The 20,257-nt window shown below is 41.1% G+C and overlaps 1 protein-coding gene across 3 annotated transcripts; it reads right to left on the bottom strand.

Annotated features, from left to right (window-relative positions):
* Positions 1 to 741: 741 nt before the first annotated feature.
* On the bottom strand, positions 742 to 18,268 carry dgkaa (diacylglycerol kinase, alpha a). Of its 3 annotated transcripts, none has more exons than XM_080469860.1 (24): positions 17,965 to 18,268; positions 11,341 to 11,444; positions 10,933 to 11,009; positions 9,643 to 9,772; positions 9,383 to 9,457; positions 9,246 to 9,295; positions 9,076 to 9,150; positions 8,676 to 8,792; positions 7,349 to 7,466; positions 7,109 to 7,197; positions 6,875 to 6,994; positions 6,184 to 6,282; positions 5,952 to 6,038; positions 5,774 to 5,847; positions 5,598 to 5,672; positions 4,885 to 4,970; positions 4,702 to 4,791; positions 4,369 to 4,529; positions 4,213 to 4,277; positions 3,733 to 3,823; positions 3,413 to 3,599; positions 2,175 to 2,292; positions 1,949 to 2,009; positions 742 to 1,820 (listed from the first exon to the last, which is right to left on the bottom strand). In XM_080469860.1, the coding sequence occupies exons 2-24, from the start codon at positions 11,414 to 11,416 to the stop codon at positions 1,740 to 1,742; spliced, it is 2,202 nt and encodes a 733-aa protein (XP_080325986.1). In that variant the 5' UTR covers positions 11,417 to 11,444; positions 17,965 to 18,268; the 3' UTR covers positions 742 to 1,739. The 3 variants fall into 3 exon arrangements, with proteins under 3 accessions (XP_080325986.1, XP_080325987.1, XP_080325985.1); XM_080469861.1 differs by lacking the exon at positions 17,965 to 18,268 and adding an exon at positions 17,183 to 17,235; XM_080469859.1 differs by lacking the exon at positions 17,965 to 18,268 and having other exon boundaries at positions 11,341 to 11,664.
* Positions 18,269 to 20,257: the final 1,989 nt, after the last annotated feature.

Here is a 20,257-nt window from a genome sequence, read left to right as displayed (position 1 = left end):
GAAAGTAAAGTATTCATTAGTAGAACCTGTGTTGTTGCTATCATTAAAGAAACATTTTCAGACGAAGTGAATGACATTACAGTAAAACTAGACTGCACGTTTAATGACAAAGACAATAAATAAAAATGACATTGAAATTATATTTTTGACTTTGAACAATGACTCTTCTTCAGAAGTTTCGATTTATACTTTCTGTTTCAAGTTATACAACCTCTACAATGTTTGCTCAATTAATTTTAATGACATAACATATTTGCAATTCAAACTGTTCAGGTTGTTGTTATTATTTAGATGTTTGACCTTTATTGAGCACATACACAGTTTAAAGACTGGTTTCACCATTTTTCTTTATAGATTCTGGACTTTTGAATTAAGATAATAGAATTTTCCAGTTTATAAAGCTAATTGCTCTAATTGTTTTCCAGGAAAATGTTTTCTTTGTAAATGTGACCACCAATGTCTGTGTTCTTACGTAATGTTTAATTATATCTGTTGTTGTGTAAAGCTTTTTCATATGCTGCTGGTAGTTTTATATGTACATGAAGTCTAAATGAACTTTCCTGACTAAATATGAACCCAACAGTTGAGTGGTTACAAAGAAAAAGAAGAAATTCTTTACCAGAAACTGAATTTACAGTTTGTTTAAGCCAGTGGACCACAACAGTGAATTAAAAGTGAATGTCTCCCCCTTGTGGTGTAAATAATATCTACAACAACAAAGGTCAGTCAATGAGGTGCGAAAAAAGTGTAAAGCTGGAGTCCAGATAATTTATTAAAATCTTTACACAAGAAGTTATTTCAGGCATAATACATTGACATCATCTGTATATATTGATTTGATATGACTGATAAAGTATTTAAATAAAGATTAAACACATCTAAACCAATGATGTTTAAACCTACTCATAAAACACATTATACGTCAGAAGTGAACACATTTTAACTCCCTTCTTTCTCACAATCATATGTACGCACGCACGCACGCACGCACGCACGCACGCACGCACGCTCACACACACACACACACACACACACACACACACACACACACACACACACACACACACACACACACACACGCACGCACACACTTTTTTTGGCAATAACTATCCTTTAACTGTTCCTCACAACACTTTCAAGTATCATTTGAAATGAAAAAAAAAAAGTGAAATACCTTCATTTGACAAACGCAGTCCTCCATTTCCTTCCCTTTTGGTTTCAAACTGACATAAATACATATCTGGTTTTCTGAGCATCTTTACAGCAATAATACAGCAGTACTACATGGTCTACGCTCAAAGCACACGCCTACACAGTGCTCTGTATACCTTCTATCTAAGCCATAACCACAGAGGACAGATCGGAAAGGCACATGAAGCTGAATATTGTTATTTTAGCATGATATTCACTTGACTTTTACCTTTAGATTCCTACAGAGCAGCACTTCCACTGACTGTGAAGCTTTGAGACAGCAAGACTGTTGGGTATTATTAAAAAAAACAAAAAAAAAAACATTTGGTCGAAATGACTTTGACACAATGCAAACATAACTTACAATAAAGTTTAAATTCATATCATGCCATCATGCTTCTATTATGTGTTACAGAGGTGCAGAAACAGTTAACCTAACTTTGACTGTTACAATGCATTTCTTCTAAAACATATGCAATCAAACTGATATTATTGAAAAAGTGTCCGTCCTCTATATACATTTAACTTGTGCATTTAGTCAGTTGGTTTTATTTATAGTTGAAAAAACCAGACGATTTGGCCTGAGGTGCCATCAACATACAGGCTTGATTCTTGTGTGTGATGCGAATCTGTAAAAGGAAATATAAAATGCAAAATGTCCAGTAAGTTACATGATGATCAAGTCAAACCACAACATTCGTAGAATTAAAAATAAGAAAAGTTAATAATGAAACAGCGAAAGGAAACAGCTACTTACCGTGCAGGGAGGCTGCATCCACGGCTCTCCATCAATCTGCATCGGCAATGCTTTTTTTGTCCTGCGAGTGAAGTGGAGAGAGAACTCAACAAAATGCATCACAATCAACTTTCTGTGCCATTTAATGATGTGAATGGATGCAAATGCACATGCAAACAACTGGCTGACAATTATATCCTCAACTGGAGTCATCGCGTTTGAACGTGTTTCTGAGGTTGATTCTCACTTGATGGTGATCTCAGACGTCTTAGCGAGCCGCACTGCGCTCTTGAGGCCGGTGTATATCTGTCCCATCTCCATGGCTCCTTCAAGGCCGACCACCTCTAATCGACGGTCACTGAGATCTGACACAGACAGACGGAAGACGGATGCACATCATCAAATGTGTGAAATAACACAATTATTTAAAGTATAAACTGTAAACATGTAAAATGCATACCCAAATTAAGAACATTTGTCATTAGATCTTTCTTTGAAATAAGGGGTCAAATGACCGCGGTGGCTCACTGTGATGTGGTGGATTCTTTGTGTTTGAATCATGTTCCCAGCTGCAGCCAGCAGCTGTTTTTACTAACCAACACTCAAAGGGTGTAACTAGCATGTGAACACAGTGGATCACTGCTGACCATCAGATATTATTTGTATCAGACGAAAGCTACCTTATAAGTTAACTGTAGGCTTTGATATGTCAACACAGCGTCACATTAGTAATCTGCCTCTACTGGATGATAAAATACAAAAGCGTGCTGAAGAAGTTGGCATGTACAATTAACCAGTAAGCAGTCATGCTTCAGTACAAGAAATATGGATGGATGGATGGATGGATGGATGGATGGATGGATGGATGGATGGATGGATGGATGGATGGATGGATGGATGGATTAAAAATAGTTCCTGCTGCCTTCAGGTGGGCATTGAAAAAATTTGATTTGAAGTATTTTTGAAGTTTTTTAACAGTTGCATATGATGCATCTCCATATTAGTGCAAATCGTCAGCTAAATCCACATGAATTGACTGGAAAGACGCTTGTTTACACATTCAGGGGACACAAGTACCATTACCATTCATTTACAGGCTGGATCTACGCCCAGTATTTACCCTTTGAGTGCTACATGGAAAATGCAAAACGCTGCAACTTAAGGGAACTTATGCAAACACACAAAACAAAAGCACAAGATAACATCCCTACCGCCCCGACAGAACTCACATGGCATTTAAACAGAAACAAAGCTTTGACATTCCAACATCACACATTCAGGCCTCACGCACAAAACACTCAGTCCAGTGAGAGGAGTACACGTACAACAGCTTTTTTAATTTTTTTTTTTAAGAATAACAGCTGCAGCAGAACATTGAATTAAGAGGACTCTTCTTATCACACACAGGACATTCAATCCAACACTTTTGTAAATACTGGTGAACACATACATCTTTAAATGACATTGAGGCCAAAGAGAAACTACCTTGAGAAGTCACTTTGAGGACATCGGGGTTGGTGATCACTTCTGGCTCTTCTTGACTCGTTAATCCCTTAGTGTCCATTTTTTTGGTCTCCCCCCACAGGTTGGAGCCTCCGTGCATGCTGGGAATGTTTAAGACAGCAATGCCTTCCAGAGACAAGCTGCTGAGGTCCAGTAGTGTGCCGCAACACTGGAGAAATTAAAGCAAAGTGAAGCCCTACAACAGTATCTATGGGACACTTTAATTTTTCACTTTGTCTTTAAAACGTCATATATTCAAGTGCACACTTGCAGTGCTCGCACCACGGGTGCCGCATTCTCACCTCTATAGTCATGCTCTCGCTCAGTTTCTTGCAGGAAGCAGAGATGGTTTCTGAAGTCGCAAATTCAAAATACCACAGCTTGTTCTTCATTCTGCAGTTACAGAAAAAACAAGTGCATCTTGCAGATTTGAGTGATATTTCATTTTCACAGAACATTTCCTTCTTTCTAGCAGAGGCAACTCTTCAGAGGGAGAACGAGCCAAGTGCCCCCCCCCCCCCCGACATCTGTTGTCACCAGCAGCATTCATATTCAGCCTAAAAAAATCAGTAATTACAAACAGGAGGAATAACAGTAAAACTGACAACAGATAACTGAAACACAGTCCTCCAGCTCTGTTTTGTTGTCAGCAGATTGTTTGTCCGAGGCATGATTTTTAAACTGTACTGTATTTTTATAACCACAGGTGTGATAGTTGTTGCTCTGTCCTCCTGAAGAGAAAAAACAAAACAAAAACCAAACTCTTACATAAACACACATACCTGCTGTTGAATTTCTGGGGATGTTTCTCCCTCATTGTGTGAAACCGGTGGGCAATGGATGCGTCCTGTCAACATCACACAACATAGCAATTATCCAAACCTGCTAATTCAAAACAAAACACTTACTGTGGTGCGATGTGTTTCTGAGAAACTCACAACTCCAATAGAGAAGTAGTTGTTGATGATTTCATAGGGCACTGGGTCGCCCTTCTCCTCGTTCTCATCTGTGATAACCTGCACACTCCAGCGGTCCATCAGCACCGGAGAGCTCCCCTCAATGTCCTTAAGGATACGACTCAGATCCTCGCCATCATAGCCTGCAAACAAGAATAAAGGTGCTATCAATGCAAAAATTCAACGCAAAAACATTTGGTGTTGTTTTGCTGAAATGTCAATACGCCCTGTAGAGGCGCAAATGCATCCAGAGGTCTTATGTCAACAATATAGATAATTATAACCATTTCACTCCTTTCATGAGTTATGTCTCACCTCCTCCCCAACGCAGACATCGTGCCAGGTCATTTCCAGTGCCCAGAGGAAGCACAGCCACCGGTGGCCTCGCCAGCAGATTGGCCTTGTCTTATTATAAGAAACAGAATGGAGGAAAACTAAAGTGCATGACAATAGATTTCACACGTGCCTTTTTCACAGCGCTTTGCCCAGCAGTCTCACCTATTGCATCAAGAATCCAGCCGACGGTGCCGTCTCCTCCGCACACCAGGATCCTGTAATCCTGCAGATTTCTGAAGAAACTTAGGCTGAAAGGAAAAACAAAAACAAAATACTATAACAACACTTGATTTGGCAGCGTTACAATGTTGGTGACCTTCACACAGCAGTGTTAGAAGTTTGGGGTTTAGTGTCTTGCTCAAGGACACTTTGACGTACGAGAGATTGAAGATTCAACCTCCCAATTGAGAGACAACCTGCTCTTAAAAAGGCGATGAAAGAAAATAGCAGTCATCATATTATGGGTCAGAAACTGAAAACTGCATGGAGAACGGCAGATTCAATAGTTAACAAAGCAGAAGATGGAGTTTTTGGTGATTACTTGTATTGATTTGACAATAAGACCGGGTTGTTTCGCTAATATAAGCCTGAAAATGTGGAGTCATCTTATAACCAGGTTAACAACAAGCCATCTGGATGTTGTTAGTGTGTCTGTGTACGGCTGTCCATGTGTAGACTAATAAAGCATCCATAGGAGAGTCTGTGTATTTCAAATTCTTTACTTGGCTTAACTTAAAAAAAAAAAATAAATCTGTATTTTTTTCAGCAAAAAATATTTTTCTTTTTCAAATATGAGTTTACTGTATCTTTGAGTATACAGGACAAATTGTTCTGAAGTAGTTCAGAAAATACAGTCATCCTGATGTTCTACCTACCCTGGTCCAGGGCCGCCATTCGAAAGGTTGTATACTTGCCGAGGATTCAGTAAGTACTGAAATTTACGCAGCACCCTGAAAGTATATAGAATAAGCCATTTAGAGTGCATGTATTTAAAATAAATAAATAAATCAATCACATACTTTTATATCCATTAAATTCCATTTGAGCTCACCTCTCTCCCTGCTTACCACCACTCTTCGGATTAACAAACACCAGAAGAGGATGGGTGTTTGGCACGGGGTTGATCTGTCGGTTAACAAATAGATTTGCGTTATTATATCCAGGATATAACACCTTAATTCTTTAATTATAACACTCATGATGCGGCACTGTTAAGTTAAGAGTGATACCTGAAGTACTTGTCCATCAGGAGTAGTATTGAGCTCGCTGTCATCTGTTGACGCTGCGCAGCCATTCTTTACATTATTCGGTCTCTCCTTTTGAAAGAGAAACGTAAAGCCATGCCTCAGGTATTTTTTTTTTAAAACAACATCAAGAAACCGCTCTGAGCGGATGTTGTGTTGTGTGTTGGTGTGACGGGCTCTGTTTGTACTGTACATGTGCCCGAGGATGATTTTGTACCTTTATGATGGGATATATGGCCCATGGAGGCAGGATATGATCTCTGAGTGGCCCACACGTACACTCTGTTGGCTCTTGCTCCGCACATTCATCATGACGCTGGAACACATTACATAAACTGTCAGAGCAAAAGTGATTACTGAAAGAATTTGGCTTTATGTCTTTGAAGATGTTTTTCCTCGATTATAGAAAATGTTACAAGACAGGAGAGGCGATGAAAGGTACGCACAGCTCGTGACTATAGGACATGCTTGTGGTCAAAGGTACCTTGTAGGATCTGTACAAAGCTTTTAACAATGTAATGAGACTCTTACTTAAGCGACGTCGGTGGTGCAGGGGAGGCATTTACAGCATCAAGGGAGAATACTAAAAGTTGAAACATATTTCACTAGTTTCCAGGCTAAATGACTCGTTTCATTGCTTTCATGGAGATAAATATATTCTATGGACGTCAGAGTCGTTGTTTGGAGTTTTAATCAGAGATAAAATTGGACTTGTATCAAAAAGAAAAAGGAAGCCTAACAAATATGTCACATTTGAAAACCAGAAAAAAACACAAATGGTATCCAGAGGAAGTGATAACCAAAGTGCAAACATAACAGCAGACCCACCACATTACTCATCTTTTCCGTGTAATTATACAGTCCTTAAAAAACTGTTTTAACCAGTGAAAGCAGAGATGTTTCCTTACCATCGTGTGGCACCACACACAGTGTTTGCCTGTTAAGCCCTGAAAGCTCTTGATCTTCTTCTGGCATTTATCACACTTCCTCGAGTCACAGTTCCCACTCACCCAGTCGTGGGCTGGAACCTGGAGGGTCAGATTCATGTTTAAGTGCCTTCTGGAGAGCACTCTAACGTAGGACCAAGTCAAATCTAGACGGCCATCACAGAGGTTGTCATGGAGACGCTGACGCTGACATACCCCAGTTTCTTTCTTTGACTTCACGTATGTCTTGGTGCACGGAGCCGGGTTCCTATTGGCACAGCGTCCGTGGACAGTGTACTTGCAGCCTGTTCAATGTGATACACAAACCACCTGTCATATAATCTCGAGACAATAACAAACTTTTCTGCACGCATTCAGAGTGACTTATATTTAATCCACAATTGATCCATCCTGTCATTGTGCTGTAGCCCTCTGCTGGTGAGTTCTGGTACTCACAGGTGCAGCACAGTCCCTGCTTCCTCAAACCCAGCAGCATGCTTTGGCACACGTTGCAGTAAACAGGCTTGTTGAAATGTTTCATCCTCCAAAGGTGCTGGCCATCCTTCTGCGTCATCTGGGTGTTGAAGGAGAAGCTTTTTTTAATCTTAAAATGACAGTGACTGAAATATAAGCATGAAACTATTAGAAATGCTTGTTACTATGCATCCATCCATCCGTCTATCTATCTATCTATCTATCTATCTATCTATCTATCTATCTATCTATCTATCTGTCTGTCTGTCTGTCTGTCTGTCTGTCTGTCTGTCTGTCTGTCTGTCTGTCTGTCTGTCTGTCTGTCTGTCTGTCTGTCTGTCTGTCTGTCTGTCTGTCTGTCTGTCTGTCTGTCTATCTATCTATCTATCTATCTATCTATCTATCTATCTATCTATCTATCTATCTATCTATCTATCTATCTATCTATCTATCTATCTATCTATCTATTTATCTATCTTTGCTCATCGGAGCGACTTTACATGTTATGACATCCTCTAACAACTTCACGCAAATTCAAATCAACACTAAATATAATCTTTCCGACCACAAGATTATAAAATTGCTCTCAATCTGTTTACACAGCGACCGGTGCTCTTATCCAGATTACACACAGACATGCCTTTTTCATGACATGACGCATTGGCCTATTACTTGCCGCACGAGGCATAGACGACAGCCTGCAAAAGCAACACAGAGTAACTGAGGGGGCTGAATTCATGCACCCCAGGCTTCAAATGTCCATTGGTGGCTAGAAATAGCTCGAGGGGAAGTCCCTGGCATTGTTGTGCAGGCCAAACCCAGTAGCAGAGTCTAGTTCATGGTTTTAGCTCAACACAGTGGACCAGCTCACAGGCTGTAAGTGGCTTTTTACATTTCTGGTGACACATTACACGACACCCATTATACAAAACCATTCTCTTGCAGGATAAACATATTGAAAAGAATCACGTCTTTTAGGCAAATACAGCACAATAGCGCCAATGATTGTTGTTTTATGCAAGCACTGAGATTGTGCCGACTGAATGTAAAACACTGGAGCATTCTGATGGTGCAGAGTTCGCATGAGGAGGGATAAAATTACCACGCCCTGTAGCACTGAGTCGGCAAAAAGGCCCTCAACAACCACGAAAGGAGGAGCAAAAGGAAAAAGGTGCGGCACGAAAGGCCAGGGTTACATGAGAGCAGCTACCACTTTCTGAGACACCTGCTGTAAATAATGAAATACACCTGAGCTTGCCGGTTGGAGCGAACACTTAATGAAAAAATAAATATCCTGCTACTGAAGTACCTTCAAACCCAGCAGGACCAGCAGGGGAACGTTGTTCATGCCTCCCTCTACCCACTCGTCCAGAGACACTGTGCCGCTGCTGTCAGCATCAATCGCAGTCATCATGTCCTTCAGTACCTGATGAAATCACATCAGTTGTTAATATCCAATCAGTGCACACATTTCGATTAGTTAAAAAGGGCCACATGTTTTGTAACTACACATGCGTGGGAATTTGTGAATTCTATACACATAGGGAAGCTTATCACCTTATGAACCCTGGAAAATAAGTACCAAGGAGATCTTGTGCAAACAAATCTATCTGTGCATATATTGACTGTAGTACCCGGACTTAAAGTACAGAACGCGTAGGCTTTCATGTGTTTGTGGGACATTAAGAGTGGTAGAGTCTGGGACTTACCGGCTTGAGCTCTGACACATCCCAGTCGAGGTACTCTGCAGCATGCATCATCTGAGCTATAATCCGATCCACTTCCTGATTAAACAAATAACAAATGACTTGTGTGATGATTGGTATCATACAATCATGGTGTTGGGATAAAAGCTTTAAACATTTTGCTGACAACTTACTGAGCTGTCAAGGACCCCGTTGCCATCTCTGTCATAAAGCCGGAAAGCAACTGGAGAGAAAATGGAAATGAAAGTGGAAGTGTTGGACCAAGACAACACTCGCTTTATTTTGGGCAGACATGGAACAAAGGACTCACACTCTAGCTTGTCTCTGGGCTGGCCGTCCTCCAGCAGTGAGAAGTAACATGAAACATCCTTCAGGAAGACCTCTTCTGCAGGGGAGATGGAGCAGAGACAGAGCGGGGGCTGTGAATACTACCATATCAGCACAAACAGGCATGTGGTGATAAATGAATACATGCCAAATAGGCCATGGCATAAATTGATAAACACCCGCTGCAAAGTAGTGTGGAGGCAGTGGGTTGTGTGAAGACAGGGTGTGTGTATATAATCTCACTGTTGCTGTCTTCCTGGGTGGGTTCAGAGTTTTGGAAGGAGCGGAAGAGTCGCTGGCAGAGATCCACAGGGAAGTCCTCCACTTCTAAGTAAGTCTTCAGGAACAGACGAAAGCCCTCTTCATTGATGCACTGGCACAACATGAATGGGAAAGGCCCGTTTTGTTTACGCCATTTCAGAGAAATGCAAGATAAACAGGCTGCAGTGTCTGTTTTGGGCTGTGTGCTTGTCAACTTCTGCATTCTTTAAAATTTATTTCTAAAAATAAGGGAAGATGATGATCACATTACTGGCATCTTGTATTTGAAAAATGTTGATTTCCCAGATAAAAAGGCTGGTTTTTGAAGTATCATACAATTATGCTCAGTGAGGGTTGAAAGGCCTGCTGCTCAGAGACATAATTCATATGTAAAAATATGTCTCCACAATTGGAATGATTGCAGGCTTTTCATGTAACAATGGAATAAAACAGGCAGCTCTCAGTCCCTCTGTCTGGCACGGTATCTGTGTTTCTCACATGAGAATGCACTGCAGGGCTAACAAGCAGCAGTCCCTCGGTAATGGTGAACCACAAACCCATTTCTTCTTGATAGTATTCCAATTCCCTGGCTGATACCCTGCAGAGCTGCCCCAGTAATAAATAATGTCACAGCAAGGCAGCCAGATCAGAAAAAGAAAGGAAAAAAGGGAACTGAGGGTAAGACCGAGGGAACTGCGTCACTGTTCTGAAAGCACCATCACTAACAACAATAAAAAAGAAAATAAAAACGTAAAATGTTGATCGCTGTTACCTGCTACTTAATAGCTGCGCGTTTTCATCCCTAAGAACAAAAAGCCTTTCAATTACCTGATTAATTTGAATCTAGCCAAAAATTCCTACAAAATTAATACATTTTGTTTCCTGCACAAAATAGTTGGCTGACGTACAATATTGGAACAACCTGTTTCAATCACATTTGAGCTTACACTGCATGAGGGCAGCCAATACACTGCTCAATGATGTCTTGCTGCGTGGGCATTTTCTGAGGAGGCAATTTACATTTGCAGTCTTGCTCAAAGATATTTCATGGACGGCTCAGTCAACGTGATCAATGGGTTTGAATCCAATTATTCAGCAAATGACAATTAGTAACTGCCTACCACGCATGCATCAGATTCTCAGTTCACACAGAACAGCCATGCTGGGATCAATGATTCTGGTCTGTTATACGTTTTGCAGCAGATTTAGCGGTGAGTCTGTTTTTAGAGGAGAGGACTTGACTGTGAGCAGCAGGACACGCCATCACCTCACCTCTCCATGTCTGTGCCGGGCCAGCCTGCCATCTGCATCAAATTCCCTCAGCACGTCTTTCACCTTCAAGCTGCAGTCTGGAAGTAAAGACACAGAGGTCACACAGGGATACACATTTATTTTCTCTTCTGTGTGTCATCAATTTCAACCCATGTTTATTAAATCTACTTATGCATTTGATTACTCATTTAGTTCATTTAGAGAGCAGTAAAATGTTTGCGTGCAGTCAAACAAAAAACAAAACAAAAAGAGACAATGTGGTAGTCTGCAACCTCCTCTAGATATGAGAAACTATCCGCGAGTGTAAATGAGTGTGTGTGGGTGGCAGTGGAAGTAGGGGTGGGGGGTGGGGGTGCGTTAAGCACTGAGAAAGATGACTGTGCGCCCGCTTTGCTCGTCTGTACTCACATTCAATGTACTGTTGTAGCTGGATAAAGTCGACCGGGTTCAGTTCCTTCACCTCTGGGTTTGTGGGGGTGGACATGGTGCCTGCTTCGCCACTAACTGCCTGCCTGTGTACCAGCGAGACAAACAGTGAGATATAGATGGAGAGAAAAGAGAAGGTGGGTGCACAGCAGCCTGCTTCTTTGTAAAACATAAAAGCGTGGCTGCAAGCAAAGATAGCGTCTTCCATCCCGCACTGTGAAAATCCATGACTGTAGACAGTCAGGCTCACACTGAACTGCCAAAGTTTGTGCGAAGCAGCAAGACAAATGTGAAAATGTCCAAGAGAATGACAACAAGAGAGAGAGAGAGAGAGAGAGAGAGAGAAAGAGAGAGAGAGAGAGAGAGAGAATAAGCGTTACCATCAATACATGTGAAGATGGTCCACGATTGCCTAAACCTACAGTCTGAATTCCATTTTCCACTGATGTCACGCTCTGAAATGCAGTTTTACTGCTGTGCAAAAAAAAAAGAAGTGTGTACTCACACCAGCATGTTGTATTTGTTTTTGATCCCCCACCATCATAACATTTGAAGAGCTCATGAAACTGGGCCAGGAATGTGGCAGAAATGATGTCAGGCTGAAGATACCCATGATACTCAGACTCTTGGGATTCCCTCCACTCAGAATCTTTTTCCATACTCACTGGCCCATATTGTGTCAAAATAATACCTAATATAGTGTTTTTGGATTCGTTTTAGTGCAACGGGAACGTTAAAAAAGCACATATAAACAATAATAGTTTGTGGCGATCTTAATTTGAACCAAACTGGCTTGTCAAGGGGCCTCCCCTTCAAACAAGAGGAAGAGACTTAAATGTCAAACAAGACCGAAAGTCCACATGAAATCTAAATGTGACCCAGAAAGGCTGAGCGTAATCGCAATGAGAATCGGCCGAGCACGTTTGTTCTGAAGGCTGAAGCAAGACTTCTGGACGAACATTTGGTAGGTGTGTTATAACACATAATGGAGGAAGATTCTGCAATGACGGAAAAAAAAGCAAACACATTTTCAGCTCATTAATCATTGAAGTAAAGACGAGAAACTTGTTAATGGATGGGAGAAAGTTGCCACAAAAAAAACAACTATTTAATAAAAAATAAATAAACACATTTAGAAAAAAAGCAATGAAGCACATTGTTTCTGTATTTATCACTTAAGTTGGAATCATTAAAGTGTATTCGGTGCTGCGTTACTCAGGTTCAGCTTTTACTGAACTTGGGACACAGTTTCTCACAATGTTAATCCAAACACGTGTTTTTTGGAAAATAAAATAAAATCTGCTGCTCTGCTTCACTGAATGTGTTTATTTGGTGAGAAAAGACCCACACGAATTATATCAAATGAACATGACACATCTCTCAAAAGTTTTGTGCCGTGATTTAAAAGACAGCAGAGACTCAGTATGCCTTAATTCTGCCCGTCCTGGAGTTAAAACCCAATATGGAAAAAAGAGAGCAGAGGAAGGACGTGCAGCAGATGGACAGAAGTTAAACCAGGACATGTGTTCACAAATCCCTCAAGTTAACCCACATAACACGTCTTTACCAAAAATGTGCCTAACCTTTTTTTTTTTTTTTCCTGGCTTATGCAAAAAGCGACCGGACACAACTGTAAATATTTAGCGTGTGCATCTCGTAAATTGTATTGATAGCCTGCTCAGCCCCAGCAAGGTTTTATCTGAATGACTTTGCCATTGGGAGGAAACACATTGCGGACTTTCAATCAATCTGCACTTCACTTCCATTATCATAAAGCAATGATGGACGTTTGAAGACAGTGAATGCAGTTTTGACGCCACTCTCTTGGAGCATGCATGTGAAGAAAGTTCAGATAGGCTGCTAATTGACTTTATTACTTGTTGGAAATGGAAACTAAAGTGCAGTGAAAGGCAGGAACGGAAAACGGCAAAGATAGATCCAGAGCAATAAATTCGACGGCACATCTTGGAAAATGGTCAGCAGTAATACGATGAAAAATGCCATTAAGTGCAACTCTTTGGCTTGAAAACAACATCGAGAAGCAATTCTGGTAATTACCCACTTACTGACGTGATTGTTAAAAGAGGAATTATGAGGGGGGAAAAAAAGTTTAAAATAGAAATGGAAAATGTGCGGTACTTAAGAGTTAAATTCACACAGTATCAATCTCGTAGTGCTTTCTATCACAAGCATTACATTACGGACCGCAGGAACACAAAATGAAAGGCGGTAAAAGGTGATTTTCAGTTCCAGCGGGATGAAAAGGCTCTCACTGGAAACGTGTTGTTCACACTGTTGTCCGCAGGTGTTATCGCACATTAAAGAGCAGCCTGTGCAGGTATGGGTGACAGCTGCCGGCGATGAACAGAAAATCTGGGTACTTCAAAGGCAAAGGAAAAAGGAGAAAGAGATGAAATCGTGTGAAATAACACCCACTACCCCAGTGTGATTTGGATCCATTTGCTCACTTTGGACTCTGAAAGGTTCCCACTGTCCTCACTTAATTCCCTCAAAAGGTCAGCAGCGTTGCCTAGCAGTTGCGTTTATGCAGCCGATTAGGTGGGCCAGGTCTGCATCGACGGCGAAGTGACACATGAAGGAATCGTGAAAAGCCATCTGCTACTGATCACCAGATAACAGCCTTACAACTGTTTATTTTAGAGATACGACCCGGACCCCCTCTTCAAACACTTGTCATATAAATAAACTGAAAATAGGCTTCTGAGTTTATTCATACATAAAACACCAGTTATTTTAGGTACCTCCTGTCTGTTGTTTTTCTTCTTTTTGCTCTCCAGAGGAGCCTGATGACATGAGCAGCATGATACTTTCTTTTTTTCTTCTTTCTCTTCCATCTCCTTACCAACTGGGTGTCATCATCATTATTGTCTGGTTCAACAAGATCTTGAGCCTATCTGAGTAATCTGATTCCTCACTTCCTGATTAGATAATGATTTGCATGCATGAGGCAGAGCGGGAATCAGGACCAGTCAGAACACGACGCACAGGAAGGAGCACTCCATTTGCTGGGAGAGGAGATGAATAGTGGAATATACACTGAGCCGGTGGTCAGCGCTCACAAACATTGAATGGACTTCTGAAAAACACTGGCACCGACTAAATGAGCTTACCGAAGCGAGCATAAATATTTCAGGAGGTTTCGAGAATCTGAAAAGCTTGTTAGGACTTTACACAAGACCACATGACTAAATGCTCTCGCTAAGGTCACGGCGCTCACTGCAAGGACGATGCTGGATGTCCAAGGCTTTATGAGGGAAGTGTTTATGTCTCCTTATAGAAACATTTATGCTGGAAAAGACACCAGAAAGATTTCAAAGTGGCCTCACAGGAGTCCGTCAGCCATCCGTCAGGGCGATGTACTTTGAACTGACCGACAGTGTGAGGTATAATGACCGTAACGTAAACGGTGCAACATATTCTGAGCAGACGCGCACAAAAACTGCAGCATCACTGGTGGCCCACTAAAGAAAAGAAACATAATGGTGAAAAGTAGTTGGCAGCAGTGCATACACTTTTCTAAACACATCTCTTTTAGAAGCCGGCACTTCAGTCTTCTGACTACCGGTACTTAAGTGAAAATCTCAGGTGCAGCAGCTTAAGCGAAAAAAAAAAACAACTAAAAAACGACTGACTTGGCCTTTTCCTCCACAGAAGTTTAATTATGGACTTTTAATGTAAGAATTGTCAACAGCCATAAAAGGACTCTGCCAACAAGAATAATTTCAAGGTATACTTGGGGATGACCTTTTTCCATGCAGGCTAATGTTTGTGCAAGCTGTCACAACGCCCACGCCTTGTGTCAAGGAAATCTGCTGTTTTGCAACCCTTGCAGGGTGTAAGCCACTGACTCCGTCACGCTGTGGTTGGAAAACACTGCGTAGGTTCTTTGAAGAGAGTGAAATCTACATGAAATGCTGGGCATTTGTTTCCCTTGTGAAACTACAACAGTTCTCCCGGCTGAAGTGTGTGTGCAGATTGCATGAGGGTAACGACGGAGAAGGACAGACATGCTTGGTTGCTATGGAAAGTGTTTCCCTCCATCAGCTGCTGCCATGGGTGACTAACAGGTAGGAGGGCCCACGAGGCAGAGGGGGAGGCAGCCGCCTCCGGGAAGGGGAGCCCGGTCATTAGCTGCGAGTCTTCCCCCTTCTGCTCGCACCTCCGCCCACACCACCGGTCTCGTTCGGCCCTCAGAACCAGAGGCCACGTACATGAACTGCGTTCAACATGCAGATACTACTGTGACTCATCGCATTAACATGGGAATACACCCTCACTATAAATGGTCTGTTTGTCTGCGGGGTCACATTGCAGGTTAAGCCTACAGCTAAAAAAAAAACACTATCAGAAAACTTTCAGAGAGAGAAAGAAAAACAATTCTTCACATTTTTTGTCTCCTGGGGCTTAAGGCTGGTATCCACGACTCCCACTGTTATTCTTTACATCTCCTTACGTACTGCAGTGATGTCTGAGCCGGATCCTGGTGGGCCACAATCTTGTAAGTTTTAGTTTTTTCTTTTTTTCTTTTTTATTCCTGCTAAAAAACACCAGCGGAATTAATATCAGCAAAAAACTGTTGCCATTAACAGTGTGTTACAGTAAAACACGCAGGTCAGCGGCTCATCAGGACCAGGACTGAGCGTCACAAAGTTATTCTCACACCGTTTGCCTCATTGACACAATTGTTTCATTAAACTGTGTTAAAAGGACACTCAATGCAGAAAATACTTGTCGTGACAGTTACGTAATAGTTTTAAAATCATTGCACCATCACAGCTGTACAAACAGGGCTTCCTTCTTCTTCAACAACATAGTCATCTTTAAAGAAATGGGTGGCATGCAAACTACCAGCTCAGTTTAATACAAAATTAACACAACGGATATGGATTATAAATTAATTTAAAAAAATTTTTTTTTTCTAAAACTGAAAAGGAAACAAAAGACCTTCACGACTGTATGAATCACAGATTTCTTGGAAAATGTAGGCGAGGCTCCGCTCGCTCCCCAGCTTCAAAGTGAGGACAGCCTATCACTCTGAGTTCAGACTTGAATGTGACTTATATAATAGCTTTTTGTGGAGGCAGCCTTGTAGAACACCATGATGCTCTTGGGAAAAAAGACACACAAAAAAAAACCACACAAAAAAATCCTCAAACCTGTCCAGACTTGTGAGGCTGCACACTGTCAAACAACAGCCACATTGATTTTATAGTGTTACGTTTGCACATACCGACAGAGTCTTGCCAGGTTCGCCCACTGATATATCAATGACTGAACATGATAGTCAGTCACACTTTTAAATTATCTGAAATAAAATGATGCAGTATTCTCCACTCATTTGCTGATCTGGGCTTTACTCAGATATGAATGAAAGTAAGTGATGTTATGGGTAACAAGATGTTAACAGCTTGTCAGTAACATCAGGCTTGGTGTGATGATTAAAAACAAAAAGAGGGAAATAATTTAGAAATTCTTTAAATTCTGTACAGCAACTGTAAACATTCACAAACTATTTCACCAAAATGGGCTGGACTGATTGAAACCCCCGAGCCTCGGATGTAAACATTATCAGCAGCACAATTGACTTGCCCTGAGTATTGATCGCCTGTGCCTGAAAACCTTCCTGCAGCAACAAACAAACGAGGACCAGGGAGACTCCCCTGCTTTAAAACAACAAAAACAAAACAAACCCTGCCCGTGACACAACACGCCAACCAGGAAGAAACAGAAACCTGAGAAAAGCCACCAAAACCTGATCAACCATTGTGTTTTTCCTGTCAAAATGAGGGCTCGCTATACTCACGGTCCACTCAGCCTTTGCAGTCAGACAGCAGTGAAAATGGAGCTTAATGCTGTAAACAATCACCACAGAGGAGTGACAGCACCCACCAACGCCCACCATCATCTACTTCACACCATACATGCTGTCCCAGCACTGAAAACAAGGTGTTTTACATAAGAATTCACTGGCACCTCTGGTATGAAGCACCTGCAGGAACAATGGGAATCTCAGATAGAGGTCAAACAGATAAGATCATATCACACCAGGTCAGTAAAACAATAAATGCTTTGCTCAATGTGCGTGCAGTGTTTTCAGCTGTCAAGTGTAATTGTATGAAAATATAATCAGTGGACTTCTGCACTCCAATGTGTCTCCAGACACCCCAAACAGTTTAAATAACAGCTCGGTGCTCAGAGAGATGGATTGCTCTCTGTAAATAGGCTGAGACTGTATCGTTCCCAGCAGGTAACTCAAGCAGCCTGATCAATCATGACACACAAGACAGAGGGAACTGAAATTATGCTTGCTGGGTATGAGGATTTCAAATGGCAGCAAGCAGGAATTAACATACAATGGATCTGACTCTGCTCAGTGAATTACTCTCTTATTACGGATCCCCAATTTCAGATCATGCATCTGGTGCCTGGCAGCTTTCACCTCCATGCATGTTTGTTTCACGTCCGTGAGAAATAACAAGACGCTGAAATGAGCCCGTCTCGTCTGTGTGCAGCTGAGCAGGCGTTCGGGAGCTGCAGTCAAACTTGAATCAATACGTCCGGACGCGTTTGTTGTCCCTCTTTTACCTTTAAGGCGCGTTTCTCCGTCTGCTGCTCTTCACTGGAAAACCTCGGTAAGGGAGGGGGGGGGGGGGGTCCTGCTCTCGGCCGGGAGGCAAAGTGTCCGTTAACTTTAAATGGAGGCGGCCGGTTCGGCGGAGAGGGAGCGGAGAAGTAGTGCGGAGCGGAGAGTGAAGAGAGAGAGAGAGCGGCTCACTGCTGTCAAGCACCGCCTCAGCTGCTGCTCTCCGCGAGCCAGCCAGCCAATACACTGCGGCGCTGCGCGTGCAGCCTGCACAACACTGCAAACATCACCGCTCCTCTCTAAATCAACCGGCAGAGGCCACAGTGCCACTGTTCGTGTCCAGGTTGGATGGAACCTGAAGAAATAACAAGTTACTGAGACACTTTTTGTTTCTTTTTCTTTAAAAAAAATTTAAAACACACATCACTAATGAATTGTTTGTAGCTTTAGTGGAAAATGATAAGTCTAACAGTTGTGACATTTGCAGAGTAGTTATAAAAACCCACTAAAATTTAAACTAAAAGCCTTAATCTAGTCTGTAGATCCCAGCAGACGTAAACAATGATTTCCTCTGAGATTAAGAAGTCCATTCATAAATGGATATGAAACAAAGTTTGTTTTGCATGTGAACTAGAGAACTAAGATGACAAACAGTTACAACTAACTTTGTTGCTCATTAGAATAGTACTACTATGATACACAGCATTGAAAGCTGATGCACTTTGTCTATTTTCTAAGAGTAACAAAAGTCATCATCCAGTTAAGTGTTGAGTGGTCTGTGGTTCAAATCCCAGTTGCACGAGAAGAGCATCCAGCATAAAACAGATTTTGAATGGTTGTGTGGTGCAGGCCTTTGTGGTCTGGGAAAAACCTTTTCTTTGCATGGTTTTTCCATTATGATTTTTGAAATAAATCATGATTTCAAAAATAGATGGGGAGTAAAACTTGTGTTATGACTGAGAAAATTCAGGTGCAGAATGGATTTTTTTCTGACAAGTCACTTTATTTCTTTAGTTCATTCAGCCTGTACAAAGTGCAAATGACAAAGAACTGTTAACACAGGTTTATATGTAGGAGGGTGTTGCCACTGCAGATATGAGACGGTGGCTACTGGTCTGCCTCCATTATCTGATCTGCTAGAGATTGGTAGAAACTGGGTTACTCGGCTTCGAGTAGGAACTGACGTTCATCAGAGCAGCAGGTGTGTCAGTTCAACTGTCAGAGTTTGACATAAGCGAACAAAAAGCAAGTTATCTTCAACAAGCGATCAATTGGTTTTTTTTTTCTCAATTCTTTACTGAATTGTTTGTAAGTGTAAATTAGACTTGGAAATCAATGTAACAGGTACACGATTTGAAGACTCTGACCTACTATATTTAAAATGAAAAGCAAGTGCTTTTTATTGTCTATGGACTGTCAACAATAATATTGTGTAATGTGAAAGAAGAAGTCCTTCATTCAGTTGTAAGGGACTATAATTAACATGAGCACTGCATTAAGACATAACCCTCCAAAGCCAAAATAAAGTTTAAAGTAGTACTGCACCCTAAATTAAGTCCACATAATGTAATTGACCTCAACACCACTTCAGGCTGCCTTATATTTTATTTTCAGTACTCGCTACAATGGTTACTAATTTAAAAAGATTAATGACAGAACTACCCTTTGTGTATTTGATAGAAATATCATATATACTATTTAACAATAGAATATTGCTACTGTTGCTTGCAGTTTTAATGGTATTTGTGCATTGCTAGATAAGAACTAAATAATGACTGAGGCTCGATAACAGCGTTCTTCTGCAGTCAGTTTGTTTCAATAGGAAGAATTTTGTTCAATGGTGGAGCATTTGTGAAAAAAATAAAATACAAACTTGCTCAACTGGTCCGTAGTCTTACTGTAGATTAAACCACAGATTCTTCTTTCGGTGGTTTAATCTATGAGTAATAATCCTAATGATATATCTGTATTATTAGATAATTTTGTGAATTTCTATTTTTTCATTTGGATTATTACTCATAGATTAATGTTTCACAAACTTCTTCTTGCGGTGGTTTAATCTACAATAAGACTACAGACCAGTTGAGCAAGTTTGTGAAACATTAATCTATGAGTAATAATCCAAATGAACAAATAGAAATTCACAAAATGATCTAATAATACACATATATCATTAGGACTATTTTGCCATGGAGACCTTCCAAAGTGTACAACCAAACAGCTTAACATACTAGTTAAAATCACCAAAATAACATAAAAAACAGAGACTAAAATGACCACAGAATAGCAAGAACG

This window comes from Lipophrys pholis (genome assembly GCF_963383615.2).
Source record: "Lipophrys pholis genome assembly, chromosome: 8".
In the NCBI taxonomy this organism is placed as follows: Eukaryota; Metazoa; Chordata; class Actinopteri; order Blenniiformes; family Blenniidae; genus Lipophrys; species Lipophrys pholis.
This window is presented reverse-complemented; position numbering and strand designations above follow the sequence as displayed.

What these genes read in the sequence shown, in the direction of transcription:
- dgkaa (XM_080469859.1), bottom strand. Translation starts at nt 11,566, where the DNA reads ATGGAAGACGCTATCTTTGCTTGCAGCCACGCTTTTATGTTTTACAAA. An exon ending in ATGTGTCAGAGCTCAAGCCG is followed by an intron (nt 8,793 to 9,075) that starts GTAAGTCCCAGA and finishes TGATTTCATCAG; the next exon opens with GTACTGAAGGACATGATGAC. An exon ending in GGTGGTAAGCAGGGAGAGAG is followed by an intron (nt 5,673 to 5,773) that starts GTGAGCTCAAAT and finishes ATATACTTTCAG; the next exon opens with GGTGCTGCGTAAATTTCAGT.